The 15,269-nt window shown below is 42.1% G+C and overlaps 1 protein-coding gene across 4 annotated transcripts in view; it reads left to right on the top strand.

The window, feature by feature from the left end:
• The first annotated feature begins 226 nt into the window (after nucleotides 1–226).
• IPO8 (importin 8) overlaps nucleotides 227–15,269 on the top strand; it is a 50,912-nt gene continuing 35,869 nt past the window's right edge. The window contains exons 1-5 of one of the 4 annotated variants that reach the window (XM_056340184.1): nucleotides 227–357; nucleotides 8,942–9,023; nucleotides 11,102–11,258; nucleotides 13,493–13,651; nucleotides 14,588–14,744. In XM_056340184.1, coding sequence (XP_056196159.1) covers nucleotides 11,122–11,258; nucleotides 13,493–13,651; nucleotides 14,588–14,744 — 453 coding nt within the window. In that variant the 5' untranslated portion in view covers nucleotides 227–357; nucleotides 8,942–9,023; nucleotides 11,102–11,121. Of the gene's footprint in view, nucleotides 358–381; nucleotides 588–833; nucleotides 1,299–5,585; nucleotides 5,746–8,941; nucleotides 9,024–11,101; nucleotides 11,259–13,492; nucleotides 13,652–14,587; nucleotides 14,745–15,269 lie in introns of those variants that run through there. The other 3 variants (XM_056340183.1, XM_056340185.1, XM_056340186.1) reach the window with 3 other exon arrangements.

Raw genomic sequence — 15,269 nt, forward strand, 5'->3', positions numbered from 1 at the left:
GCCGTGACAGCGGCGGTGTACCATCAGCCGAGCCCCCTGCTGCGGTCGGAGTACGGGGCAGCGCTCCCGCATGCAGAGGAGCGGCCAGCCGGCCCCCCGCCCCCGGCCGCTGTCTCCCTCAGTACGGGGGAAGCGGCGGGCTCCGCGGCCCCGGTTCCGTACCGCGACATGGCCGCCCCCGCGCCACTCCGGCGTGGCAGCCGGCCCCTAACCCCGCCCACCGCCGCCCGTCCCGGCTGACTTGTGTCCGTACAATAAGATGGCGGCCACCTCTCGCCGACCCCTGCACGAGGCCAGAAGGCGGCGCTGCGGCCGTAAAGTAGTGCCCGCTTCCCGATACCCAGCTGTCGCAAACCGGTGAATGGCTCTGGAGAGGGACCGGGGGGGGTGGGGGACACGAGCCTGGGATTGTGGCACGGGGGGGCGGCGGCGCTAGCGGCGACGGCTCCGCTTCCTCCTCCTGCCCCCGGGGAAGCGCTGCCTGCCGGCGAGGGGAGGGCAAGATGGATCCCAACAGGATCATCCAGGCTCTGAAGGGCACCATAGACCCCAAGCTGCGCATCGCCGCCGAGAACGAGCTCAATCAGGTGAGGGGGCGGCCTGCCCCGGCCGGGACCCGCCGGCGGCCTGCCCCGCCCCCGCCCCGCCGCGCCTCACCCCGGCCGCCGCGCGGCACGGGGGCGCCCGGCCCCGCCGCCAGGGGCGGGGTGCGCCCCCTCCGCGCCGGGGCGCCGCCACCGCCCGGCCGCCCGCTCCGCTCGGCAGCGCGGCGCCGTGAGGCGGGGGTCGCCGCGCCGCCGCCCTCCCCGTGCGCGGGTTGCGGGCCGGGCCGGGGGCGGCGGCGTCCCCCGGCGGAGCGGGCCCTTCCGCGCCGGCTGTCAGCGGCCGCCCCGCCGCGCCGCTGGCCCGGGCGCTCGGCAGGGCCGGGCGGGGACGGCCTGGCAGCGGGACCCCCGGCCGGGCTCTGCCGGCTACCGCAGCCTCCGGGTGGCGGCGGGGAGCGCGGCCGCGGTGCGCGGCGGGCGGGCTGGGTGCCCGCACGGGGCTGCGTGCAGCGTTGCGGGAGCGGGGCGCGCCGCAGCGGAGCGGGGCCGTGTCCCCTCGGCGTGGCCCGCGCGGTGGCGGTGCGGGACGGGACGGCGCTGCTCGCCCCCCGCGCTGCTCGCCCTGGCTCCCGCAGGCGGCAGGTAGCAGTGGCGCTCCGGGGTTAGTTTCGTCCCGTTCAGCACCGTGCCCAGTACAACTTGGAGGAAGGCACGTTAGGCTTTCACGGGTAGTATTTGTCACAGCACCCCACGGTTAGTGCAGCGGCAGCACCCGCTGAGTCAGAACGGTGACCATAGTCTGAGCTTGGACGCTTGAGAAAAAGAGACGGTTCCCTTGCACAGCATGAGTAAAGCTTTAACCTCTACACTTGGATGGAGTATGTGATCATCAGGACATGGATTTCATGAGAATCGGCTGTCAGGAATTACTGCTGCTTCAGGATTACTCCTCCGGCTTAATTTTCTATTTAGGCAACTTAAAACTCCTTCTGAATTAGATAGAGCTAATCCTTGCTTTAGCAATTGGCAAGTTCCTTTAGTAATAATCAGTGGATTAAGTACTGGACATTGAGAATGTTCTTGGGGATAGTTAGATAAAAATGCAAACCTCTTTTTCTTTATTTGGCATAGTTACTTTAAAAATTCATCGGTACCTATTTTTATCCTTGCTGTTAAGGACTGAGAGTGAAATTGCAAATATTTGTTAGCAGCCTGTTGTGCAGGAGTCAAAACTACTGTGATAACTGCTGTGTGTTTGGCAGGCTCAGAACAAAGAGGCAGCTGTCTGGATTCCTGGGTCCTACTCCTCATTATGTCAGTTTAACATCACCAAAAAGTACTGTGAAGCTCAGGAAGAGTTCTGAAAGCATTTTAAGATCAAGACCTGTAAAATGTTTTAAGTTTAAGGGATGGATAATGCACTTCTCATGAAAGACTCAGGTTTTTGATTCAAGAGTATAAGTGTATTTATTGAGAACAGGTGGAGACACAGATTTTTATTTAAAATAGCTGACACGTTTTCTCTTCGCTGTTACAAAGAATGAATCTTGAAATGAAGACATACCTATTATTGTGTAGGCTTCCTGTTACTCAGTGAAGCATGATGTATCTGACTGACATAACGTACTGAAGCAGCACTGGGTTTGACATGACTCTTTGGATGAGTGGAACAAAAGTGCTCCTGGGGAATGTGGCTTAACCTGGGTCTGTGACATCTTGAAACCTTTCAGTGCTTTGAAGCAAGACTTCAAAGCGACATACCAGACTCCCATGTATCTAATGATAATGTTGACATGTCACTGTGTTCCTGTAAGTACTGGAGTCCAGATGCTGTTCTAGCATTTATCTTGTTCTAGCGAAGGAACAAATCCACCAACCATATAGAAAAAACTCCAACAGTATGTACTTGGAGTGGTAATAGAACACTTGACTGAACAGAACAGGGCTCACCTGTTTCTTCTGTGCAGTACTTAAAGTGATGCTGCTCATCGTACATACTAATGGGTGTTGAGGTAAAACTTAACTTGTGTTAGCCCATCTGTGGTGTACATTTGCTTTCAAGTTTGAATGTAGATAGTGACAGGAGCTTCCCAGAGAGTATAAATCCTACTAGTCCACCAATACAGCACCTCTGCATAGGCACCTCATTGCTTGTACCAATACAGCGAGTCCTTCAGAACAATATAATAGTCCCAACTCCCTAATTTGCTTGCAACATAGAGTGTAGGGAATGAAGTTAAAACAAATGAAAGCTTGCTCACCTGTAAAAAGCCCCAGCATGTTTGAAAATGCCTCTTTCTCTTCTGTATGTTCCTGAACCTGTGTAAAGATAGAGCAAAGTCAGTGAAGTTGCTTTCTGCCTTTTGGGTTAACATCTAACTGCATTCAGAAATGGAATCAAGATTCCTTATTTTATTTTTTCCCCTTACTACATTTATTGGAAGGCTGTTTGTGAATTTTCTTCCTCACACAGCTAGAAACAAGTGTTGGTTTCCAGCTGAAATTAGTTTACAGTCCATTTATATCCATTTGTGCCAGTCTTACTTCTTAACCAGAATAGGTTTCTTGGTACCCTCCCTGACATATTTGTCAAAGGCTAATGCTTACCGGCCTGTTTTCCTAGCCTCAACAGACTGTATTTCCCTTGCCTTATCATAAAAGTGAATTTATGAAATTAGTAATAGGTGAGCATAGCTCTTCTCTGTGCTCATTTCCTTTTGAATTAATCTTTCGTGTGCAATCTCATAATTTGTGTTTGCAGCATTCCAGAAAGCCTCGCACTGAATGCCACCAATACCTCATTTGATACATCCTAAAACTACAATTACCTTCTTTGTGTCCAATGTCTACATATTTCTTCTCACTGAGTATACAGAGGTCCTTTTATCTTGTGGTTGTTCCTTTCTAAGAAACTTCAAACTTTTAGGAGAAGTTCCTGTCATCCTTGAGTGCATACTGTGTACTTTGTCCTGTTACTCTACTCCATTTTTGTTGGTGCAGTTCTAAAGATCATTCAATTCTTTGTAGGATTTTTCTGATCTTTCTCCTTGGATGATGCATGCCACTTCTGAGTCATCAACAAACTTCACTTCTCTCAGTGACCTGAACACAAATGTAAATGTGGGATTTGTCAGGAATGTGATTCTTGATAAACCGAAGCAGTAAATTCCTGCCAGGTCAGCAATCTCTATCATGTAACTGCTGTCATTTCCCCTTTAGCCTGTTGATTTTATAAGTGTACACATCCTTCCATACCCCTCTGTTTTTTTCATGTGTCCCTCATTTTTTTCTTCAGCTGTCAAATCAGAACCAGTGTGCACTTTGTGATCATATTAATCAATCATACTGTACTTACTAGAACAGTCAATTGTCATACCAATTTCTGTGCACCTTTCTTTGGTATCTGTTCTAGGCTGTTACTGTTAGGTCTGTCTCATGGACTTCAGGAGCTTTTGCTGGTTTTAATTTTAATTTTTTTTTAATGGCTAAATTCTGCTTTCACGTGCCAGTTCTTAGAATGTTGTGGAATATACTGTCTGATTATGTGAACACACAAAGTCATTCTGATACCAGTTCGGTTAGGGTTACCATACAGTTTTAATGCATTAATCTTCATTGGCTCAACCAGCTGTGGTAGATCTCTTTGGCCTGTAACAAAGGGGAAAATAGGAACACAATTGCAGAAATACAGCTGTTTCTTTAAATGTTGAGAAGGAGCTGCAGAATTTGGCTTTGACAGGAACTGAGTAGCAGCGCTGGAAGAAGAGAAAGAAGTGTGAGAAGATTGCCCAAAAGCCCAAGAGTCCAGAATGAAGTTGGGCTTCCTTCAGCATCTTCCACATGTTCGTTGAGGTAGTAGGCAGGGGTCTTAAGGCCACTCTGAAAGTGAAATGAGTACCTCATTACCTAGGGGAAGGAATCTCATGTATTTATATTGAAGACCAGCTTAATAAGGAAGTTGACTTGCATGATTAGAAGGTCTGTGGAAAGCGGGGTTTGTTTGAGACTGGATGAATCTGGCAGCAGAACCCACAGAGGAAAGAAGCATGTGCAAGAACCTACATGAGCTTCTTTTCACTCTCTACAAAATCACTGTGTTTTCCCTTCCCCAAACAATACCTTTGTGTGTAGACAGGGAAAGGAGAAAGTGTCTTTTGAAGTTCTGGTTTGTTTTAATAACTGTCTGTGACTGAAAAAACAAGAGAGAAAATACTATTAACAACTGCAAAAATATTCCCAAGTGTGACACTGATGGAATTTCTAAGTAACAGATTTTCAGTGCACAGCAAAGTGAAAATAAAACTTTGTAAACCAGATAGTTAAGCATTCAGATCAAAGGTATGTAAACCTTAAAATAATCCTTGTAAACAGTTAATTGCGTATGTATTCAAGGTACAGACTTCCGTGTGTTCGTCTTTGCAAACAGAGATGTAGTGCCTTGCTATTTCAGCAATTTCTATGTGCCATACTTGGATTCAGAGGTGCAGAGAATGAGATATTTACTGCTGGTGAAGAAGGATGGTCTTAGCTTTCCTTGCAGAACCTGAGGGAAGACCCCAGTTTTCCATATCCATTGTCCTAGATTGTTCTGTTGTTCTGCAGGGGAAGAAGCACCTTCCAGTGCCGTTCTGCACTGAACCACTGTGGTTGCCATGAGCGCAGTGGTAAGGTTACTGACAAATGTGGTTATGGAGCAGTTGCTTGCTGTAGGCTTTAAATGCAACAGCAAGCAAGACACAAGAATGCTGCTTCCTGAAATGAGTTCAGTAGTATATAATATATGATAACCTCAAAACAAAACTGGAATGTTAGATATGAAAAGTGTTTGATTCAGCAGGATTCATTAGGGGATTTTTTAACTATATATTTCCTGCTTAATCTCTCACTGCATTCTAGTCCTTTACATGTGACAGCGTTCATCTTGTTTTTCAGTGGCTCATCTGAGGCTTTCTTGAGTCTCATCTGTTCTATATCTAATCAAATAGAAGAGGAAATAAGCAAAAAATGATGTTTTCTCAGTTTTTTTGAAGACTGGAACTGTGATGTTGAAGTGGGAAGGAATACATGTTAGGCCAAAGGTGAAAGGACAGAGTGCAGAAAGCTGTGCAGCTGCGGAGCCCACCCTCAGACAGCAGACACAGGTGGAATAAGATGCGTGGGAACATATGCATCTCTTCTCCATTGCTGTAAACTTACCCAGGTGTATCTTACCAATGCTGTACGCCTCTCCCAGTTTAGCTGCTACCTTGCACATTGCTCTATCCCATCCCCTTAATCTCAATGGAGGCAAAATGAGATTTATTTGGTTTTTAGCATAAATGCTCTGATCTGTGATCCATGCAAGAGCAGACAGTGTATGTTTTACACAGCTTTAAAATAATAGTTCTGTGTAAGTACTCAGTGAAAGTTTATTTTGAAAAACTTTTACTTTCTCCTTCAAAATAAATATATGCCCCCATCAACTGGCACCTTCACAGAAAGTTTTACCAGATCGCAACTTGTGAATTCAAGGCAATGTAATTATTCACAAACTGCACAAAGCAGCATGCTGTTACAGGAGTTCCACTGAAGGTCTTGTTTCAGCCATCTGGTGCCTCCCTGCGGCTCCTGGGCATGGCTCTTCAAAATCAGCAGATAGCTTTCCGTTCCTTCTGGGGGATTGACGATATTCCTGCTCTCCCTCCATCAGGTGCAGCTATAATGATATAAATGTCTTGCTGAACTTATCCAGCTCTGAGGTCTCTTCCTTGTCTCTTTCCATTTACACAGTGCACACGTGACACTTGGTCTGCACCTGCTCACGTGATACGTACAGCTTTACTTGCTGGTGTCCAGGAGCCTGTTGTATGGTTTCCTGAGCAAGGCAGGGGGAGGAAACATCCCAAGATCACAATTAGCGTGCCGACTAAACCAGCGAGAATGTGCTGGTATAGGAAAAATGTTGCTGCATACAGCTTTTCAGTAAGTCCTCTGTTCTAAAAATTGCAAGCGGCGTGTAGTTTGTTGCTGCATAAGTGAGCAGGATGGTATTTGAGCTTCAAAAATACAACAGAATCAGGTGTCTTGTTTCTAAACTGAGCACACAATCTCTGTTCATCTCTACAGTGTTCATGTTTCTGATAATGAGTAGAAAACAAAGCTATGTAGAAGTGTGAATTATGATAATAACAGCAGTACGGAGTAGAGGGATTTAGTGGGAGCTTGATAATGTGTCCCTGTGATCTTTAGGGGTGTTGGTATGTAAAGCGTAAAGAAACCCTCATAGCAGTGTGCTGGTAGGGATGAGGCCCCCTCAGAGACACTCTGCATACCTTCTGCTTAATGTGTCTTTTGTCACTCCAGGCACTTGCCGAGAGGATTTGCTGTGCAGGCCAAATAACCGTATTTGTATATATACTGGCAAAACTTCAGGGACAGCAGTTGTATCCCAGCATAAGTGGTACCAATAAAGCTTCCTGGAGAAGCGGTGACTTTAATATAGAATCAGGAAAAGCTGTTTGCGCAGGGAAAAGGAAATTATTTATACTGTTATCACTGTCCACCCAAATGTGATACTGGTAGGATTACTGCAGGAAAACAACAACAAAACAACAACTCCCCAAAAGGTTGCATTCTTAAATCAGTGTGTTTATAGTAGTAAAATCTGTATGTAGATTGGGTCTGAGAACAGCACATTGATGTTTTTTAGAAGAAAAAGGATGATCAAGAGTTCACGTACATTTTTGGTTTCCTGTGCTGTTGGGATTTCTCATGCTTTCCTTATGTACGTGGGAGTCAGGTGTTGAGTGCTGGAGGATGCTGCAGCCCCTGTCAGAACCCACCAACACTGTACAGGTTCTCTCCAGTAGCAACTGAAGGGCAAGCTTTGCACTCCAGGATACTCAATTAAAAGGTTATCTTTGGAATCCAGTGCGCTTTAACCAGTTGGCGTTGAAAGATGGTATTTCAGCATGTCCATAGATGAGTGGAGTTTCCTGTGCTGTCTGTTACAGCTTTTACTTTATTTGGAGCATTTCTTATGGATAATTAAAGTTTATAGAGAAGGGAATTGCAGGAAAGTATGCTTTTGATTTGCCATTACTGCTTTTATCTGAGATCTCAGATTACTCTATAAACATCAAATGAGTCTCTGAGCACAGAGTAGGTTAGCATTCCACTATCATTATAATCAGTAAAATGAGGGCCAGAAAGTTAAGTGATTTGGTAAAATTATTGAATGATAGTGTTGTGATGCAGCTGTTACATGTAGGCAGCACAAAAGCAATGTAATTTTGCATCATTATGGAAATGTTAGATCAATGAACTGGATACATGAAGAGCAGAATTTATTTCTTTCACAGCTTTCAAACGAGGCAAAGTTTACGGGAGGGTGTAGTTTACTTGTACTTAAAGCATAGCTCTGGAAACAACCACAGAGCTGCCAGGCATAATCTAGTTAGAAAGAAATACTATAAAAGGTGAAATAAAGAAAGCTTCTGCCATCTAGCCCCAGTAAACATCTCTTTTTGAACATAAAGCACATGGATCTAAGTGATGAAAGATCTGACCTACTAGTAATGAGTGATGTTGCCAAGGCTTAGCCGTAACTGCACCATGCTGAGTCAACAATTCTTCACATTGGAGGACCCCTGTTGAATGACAGCAGTATAATGCTATCAGATTTTCACATCTTTTAAATCTGGCGTGCTTTGCTCAGAGGTTCAGTGAGCATTGTTTTCTCTTTGAAATTCTTGAGCTGCGTGGCTGATGTAGTGTTTGAAAAGTTCCCAGGAAGGCTGTGGGTTTTGAAACGTTATCTGTCTATGCTTGATTTTAATTAAAAATGGTTATTCCACTGTGTTTCCTCAGTTTTTATTTTTTTCTTAAGAAGCAGTATACATCTAGTTCTTTAAAAGGTAGCTGTATAATATGTGGCTAATGCAGCTGCTGCTTACACTTGAAAATAATTTTAAATGGTTTTCTTAATCTCTTCAAAGTTCAGTATTGCTATTATACCACAATCCATTTTGCAAATAAATGGTATCTATTGATGAAGCATGCCAAAATTCATTTGACCTATGAGGCTAAGTTAAATAATTCAAAGACAAATCTGTAATGCTTCTCACTATGCGTTCTCAGAATTATTTAAATATTTACTATCACTAATGTCTAATAGAAAGCCTTGTGATTCCATCACTACTTACTCCACCCAAGTGCTGTTATATGCTCAGCTTTTACAAGTAATTACTGGGATTGCTGTAGATCTGGGCAAATCCAAGTGCTAAAACCTTCCATACTTTATAAGGAGAATCAAAGAACACTGCAAAATCCTTAGTATGTATTTCGTAATCAGCTTTTGGTAGTACAGTCTTCTTTAAATGTAGTGATTTGCTAACTGTGTTTTATATGTATTTCAGTCCTATAAGATCATCAATTTTGCTCCAAGTCTACTGCAAATCATAGTATCAGATCAAGTTGAATTTCCAGTGCGTCAAGCAGGTGAGAGAAATTCCTTGTTTCATTTTCTTTCGATAGAAAGTCAGTATGTTAGTTTGACGGAGTATTGAGCTGTTGCAATGTAAGTTCATGTTTGTTCTGAATGTGGAAATGAAAAGGGTCTCTCTTTGCCATTTCTTTCGTACGTGAGGGCCAGATAAAACCAAGGGCATAGAGTAGAGTCCTGCTTTGGCTTCCCTGTGTTTCTAGTGATCCCTACTGGATTGCTGTGATACTGATATGAAAAGAGAATGATTTCTGCTCAAAACTGAGTACGCAGGGAGCCTTAGGTGTTCTTTCTCCTGGTGGTGAAGAAGTAGTGATGCCAAGAGAAGTGGGAATTTAAAAAAAGTGGATCTCATTTGAGTACATGTTTCTATTTGAAACCCTTTTCCTAGAAAAATGAAGTTTCTAAAAACCGAAAAACCCCCACAATTCCCTAGGTCAGTGGTAGCCACGTGTGCTTAATCGGTATCTGTGGTGTCTGCTTACAAAAGTAGATGTGAAGGAATGTCACATAACTGCTAAGTTATAAATTTGTAGTCTGAGCGTGTCTAGGAAGGTTGCCCAACTGTGTGTGTGAGTTCAGGTATGGTGATGCAGTTAACTATAGGATATACATTTGTGTAAGATCAGATTCTAAATTCTCGTAATCCATTTTAACTACTCAAATGTTTTTGTCAGACACAGAAAATATTCAGCTTTTTCAAGAAATCGATCTTTCTGTTCACAGCTCTTTTTATCCTATGGAACAACATTTCCCATAGAAGCACTGTTGGGTTTTTTTGTACAGATCCCATTAATCCCCTGAGTGTGTTGGGGCATGCTGACATATGCTGTTTGTCATGCTGGCATTTATTTTTTCAAAGATAATCCAACTTTGTATGGCATTGTTAAACTCTGCTGCAGTCAAGCTTGATGCTTAATCTGGACTCCATAAGATCATTTTTATAAATTAATGTCTCATTTCAGTACCATTCGGGGGGTGGGGGGTGGGCAGGGAAGTATGTAGAACATAATTTTTGGGTTTTTTTGTTTTTGTTTTTCCAGAGCAGAGGTATAAAATAGAAAAGTAAAGTCAACAGGTTTCCCTGGGAATATTTTAAAAGCCAAGAATTTGTATAACAACAAGATCTATGGGCAGAGTAAATTAAAGTCTTGGGCTGGTCTTTCTGGACCTGTTTCTTGTCTGAATATTCTGGCACGTCATAGACAAAGAAGTGTTTTTCCTCTTGTTCCTATAAAATACTTTACAAACTGCATATTTTCATACTTTGCAATTTGTCATCACCAAGAGAAATGATTGTAGCCAAGGATATTTTATTTATACTTTAAAGCCCTAGCTAGTAATCAACCAAAGTAGTACAGGGATAAGAGTTTATTAAGAACATTTCTTTAATGTTTTACACCATATTTCATGTTTTGTAAAGAATGCCTACAGGCATTTTAGTACTAAGGCGTAAATGCTGCTTTATTTTCAGTTGAAGATTAACTTTATTTTTCATGGTTTTTCATGTGAGACAGAAGGGAACAATTCTAAGGGATTATGAGGAATCCTAATAGTGAGATAAAGCTTAGGGAATTCACAACAAACATTTTGTTTGAATAGAACGTAAGCCACATGCCAGTTTCACACGGGGCATTTCCCCAAGCAGAGTGGCCCACCTGCCTGTACAGTGATTTGTTTACAGGAGCCTTCCAAAACTTCACTTACTGAGCCTGAGTAGTTGTTTTAGGGATGAGCAAAAATGCAGATAAGTAGAATTTTGTTTGCTTGTTTAGAACGATGGAATATTATGGCCATATAGAATAATAAAGAGGGTACCCCAATAGAAGCTGACTGAAATACTACTCTGTTCTGTTTAGAATCACACACTTGAACCTGACCTTGTGTGGAATCATAAAAAAATGGTTTTCTGACGCAGCTGTGCTTACTACCTATAATTGTTAAGAACTCATGCAATGGTTTTCAGTTGTCTTTTCAATTCTGTTCTACTTTCAACTGTACTACAGGTTGAGCGCAGAGTAATGTGGAGCTGTGTTAAGACTTAAGTTATTATTTCCTCAATGTTTTTACTTAGCTGCCATTTACCTGAAGAACATGGTGACACAGTACTGGCCGGATCGTGAACCACCTCCTGGAGAAGCAGTATTTCCATTCAACATTCATGAAAATGATCGTCAGCAGATTCGTGATAACATTGTGGAAGGAATAATCCGTTCTCCTGACTTAGTGAGGTATCTTATACTGTGTAGAGATATTTCTATAGCTCAAGTTTTCAGACCTACCAGTCTTGATGTAGTTAACGTGAAATCCTTAAGTTTCTTGGGAGGTGAAGCAAGTACTTACTTTGAAAATGTAATAATGATAAATTTTAACGTATTTATGTGCACTTGTTTTCCAGAAATGTAGTAACCAGGCTAAAAGCCCTGTGATGTGATTTATGCTCTTACGGTGTTTAAAGTGTCTTACAACACTTGCTGTAGTGACAGCCTGTCTACTTGGTTGGTTCACGGCAGATAGCATAGAGGGCTATCTGCGATAAGAATTAACCATTCAGAGAAATACTGCCCAAGATCTGTTTTCTTTTTTTTTTGTAGGCCTTTTGTCAATTACTTCTGCAATTTTTATATGTAATCCCAGTATTTAAATGTGTATTAGCATTCTTGGTTTTAAGATGTTAAAGAATGAAGAAATGCTGTTCTCTTTTTGCTGGAAGAGTGGTTCAGACTCACAGCATACTACAGACTATGATTGTTCACTACTTTAATTAAAGTGAGGCTGATAGGATGGGATTAGGCTGTAGCGTATAGATGTTCATCTTTGAAAAACAGAAGAAAATCCTCTTCTCTCTTCCTCCTCCTGTCCACCAGCTAGGTGCCCAAATATGTCATCTTTTGTCAGTAGTCATATCCGGAAGAGGAGTGATTGACTACAGATTGAAATGGGGATTAGAGAAAACACTTTAAAAAGTAATGAAACACCAGAATGCATTAGCTATAGCTTTGCTGTCACTGGAGATCTTTATGAATAGATAAGACAAACACCTGCCAGGAATGCTTGGGATATAAATGGTCCTGTACCAAGACAAGAAAATGAACTAAACCATTGTTTCCAGTTCAGCTTTTCTAACACACTGAATGCAGATGATCAGTATCTCCACTGAAAGAGATAGGTGCTCCTTGCCAAGGTTATGCTGCCAGGTAAGGCAGCTTGTGTTCTTTCTGTGATAATGTAGTAAAGGCATGTTGTTTTCCCCTGCTATCATGTCATAAATACCAAGGCTAAATTTATACAAAAGAATGCAAAATAATGCAAGTTTGAAGAGTGTTTTGCAAACTAGTCCAGGCATCGTTTCATAACCTGATATTCAAAATGTCCTGACATTGCAATGACAATCTGCATCTAAAAGGATTGTTGAAAACCCTGGGACAATCACCTGGAATAAAGTACAGACAGGGTTTCTAAATACTGGCTAAACTTGTAGATTTGACAGAGGTTAAAAAACTCCCAAGAAACTTTATTGGAACAAGCCTGTTGTTGTAATACTGATCTTTTTCACTGTTTGCTTGTGAGATTAAGGGGGGAGGAGGAACCAAACTGGCAACAAGCACAAACTCCGAAGGCTTGAGGGGGAAGGTAGGTTTGTAGGAAGCTAAAAGGCTCGGTAGGTGGAGGGCCCCTTTTTGAACTGCTATGCAATAGTGGCTAGTTATGTAATGGACTGCAAGAGGGTACCCAAGGAAAACTAAATGTAGAAGAACCAATATTTTCTGCAGATTTTTGATTCCTTAGCCAAACCAAGAGTATTACAGCTTCTAGTTCAGTGCCGCTCAACTTTTTTAGTCACACTTCGCTAGGCAATTAACAATCTTGTCTTGCCTCACCATTGTGAATGGCATCTAAAAGCGCATGGAGGGAAAGGAATAGTAAGATGTTTTTACACAGTTGACTCTGCCACATGCTTCAGAGGTTCAGAAAGTGCTGTTCTAGAAGATCCCAGGAAAACTGTAATTTCATGAGGAACCTCTGGCTTGGATTATAATACCGACCAATACTGTTTAATAAAAATGTACGAATTTGTGATTTTTGTGGTTGCTTTTGACCTCATAAGCATGTAGAGGTATCAACATTCATTTTCAAAGTACAAAGCTAGCTGGTTTCTTGAGCAATCAATTGTTTTCAAATATTGCCTGGTAGATTTGGAGAGGAGGGAGGAAAGGAGGAAAGTATCTAAAATGTCCTGAAATCAGTTTCTTCCTTAAAATTAAATCCACTGGGATTTTTTGCCTTGTTGTTCCTCTGCTGCTTCTCAGAACTCTTTCAGTGCTGTCAAAATACATGTGATACTTACAATGTAATAAGTGTATTGTGGCCAATCAACCAAGACTTGGGATCTATCCTTTAATATTAGACACTATGACTCGATCTTATTTAGTTACAATGTATTTCTTTTTGCCTCCCGCCATAGAGCCCAGCTGACGATGTGCCTCCGTGCTATCATTAAACATGACTTTCCTGGCCATTGGACAGCTGTGGTAGACAAGATAGGCTACTACCTGCAGTCTCAGAACAGTGGGAGTTGGCTTGGGAGCCTCCTGTGCCTGTATCAGCTGGTGAAGACTTATGAGTAAGTTGATGTCCATCAGTAGATGAGGAATCAGTACTTTTAGTCTTAGCTGATTACTGGGAATAACATTCTTAAGAGCACTGGCAGTTCTACAAGGAATTTGGATAGAAAATGGCAATTAATAATTGTCATATGTTTCCTTTCCTGCAAATAAATGAAAACTATTCATCATCTTTATATCAACACTGAATTGAAAGCAGAGATGCCAGCAATAATCTGTATGAATTTACTGATGTATTTCTCTTGAGGCTTTGTACTTTTGATCTGACTTAATCCACCTGTGAAAAATTTCTTAAATGTTTGTAACTTCTTTTGTTTGAAAATTCCCCAAATGCTGGTTATACGAATACGAATTATTTGTTACTTCTATATCCTGGAACATATTGTTACCTGTACCATCCTCCTGATAGTCTAAATCCACAAAACGTAAATTAGAAGTGCAGTGAACTTTCACTCATTTAAAAAAAGATATTATTGGTTGTTATGTATGAATGTTATAAACCACACAAAAGAAATCTAAACAGAGAAAGAGAGAATCTTTAACAAATAAAGGAACTGTCTTTCCCTTTCAATGGCTGTTCAGTCCTATTTGTTCAGCACCCAACCTGGGTTTAGCATTGGTATGAATGTCAGAGGAATTCAAGTCCCTGCTCCTGTGAGCTGACAATTCAGTAGTAAAGATCATTAGCTCCTCCTGCCAATAGCTGCATTTATATAAGGTAACATTTGTTGGATTTCATTTCTGTATTTACAGGTTAGGGAATTTGCACAAATTGTTGAGGTGGGGGCTAGAGGAGGGGAGCGTGAATGAGTGAGTGCTGGATTTTTTTATTTTATTTTATTTTTTAAGGTACAGAAATTAAATTGCTGGTGCGGAATAAGCATTAGAATCTTCAGTGTGTAGATCCTGGACCAACATTTTTGTTTCCTTTGCAGATACAAAAAAGCAGAGGAGCGAGATCCTCTCATAGCAGCAATGCAAATATTTTTGCCTCGGATCCAGCAGCAGATGATCCAGCTTCTGCCTGATAACTCTCATTATTCTGTACTGCTTCAGAAACAAATCTTAAAAATCTTCTATGCTCTTGTTCAGGTTGGCATCTATGTAGAGGAAAACCTAAACTTTTGCTTTGCTGGGCACAATGACCCCCTTCAGTACACTCATGGGTGCGATTGTGTAAGAATACCAGTTTGGATGGGAAAAGTCATGTACAATAAACAGTTTTTATAAAAATGTGATCTTTATAGATTTTTCTACTTCAAAACTGGTCATGTGATCCCCCAGATTAAATTTTTAATGAACCAAGGTATTTCTGCACGTCCTATTTGTCAGCTTACTGGAGAAATGTTCCTATTTTTATAAAGTTACACATAACCTGATATAAATAGTGTGAGCATCTAGACTGTGCTAGTTGGCCTCTGAAAGTGTCAGTAGTGGATATAGTGGTACAGTTGTCAAATAGTGCACTTCAGTAGGTGGCATTTGTCGTTATCTTCTGAAGATCTAGCAGAAATTATTTATTGATGCACATGCATTGTACAGAGATGAGTTTGGCTTTTACAGGGATGAGTTTGGTGAGGAAATACTTTTAGAGAATGGGAAACAAAACAAGATCCT

This window comes from Falco biarmicus, chromosome 5 (assembly GCF_023638135.1).
Source record: "Falco biarmicus isolate bFalBia1 chromosome 5, bFalBia1.pri, whole genome shotgun sequence".
Taxonomy (NCBI): domain Eukaryota; kingdom Metazoa; phylum Chordata; class Aves; order Falconiformes; family Falconidae; genus Falco; species Falco biarmicus.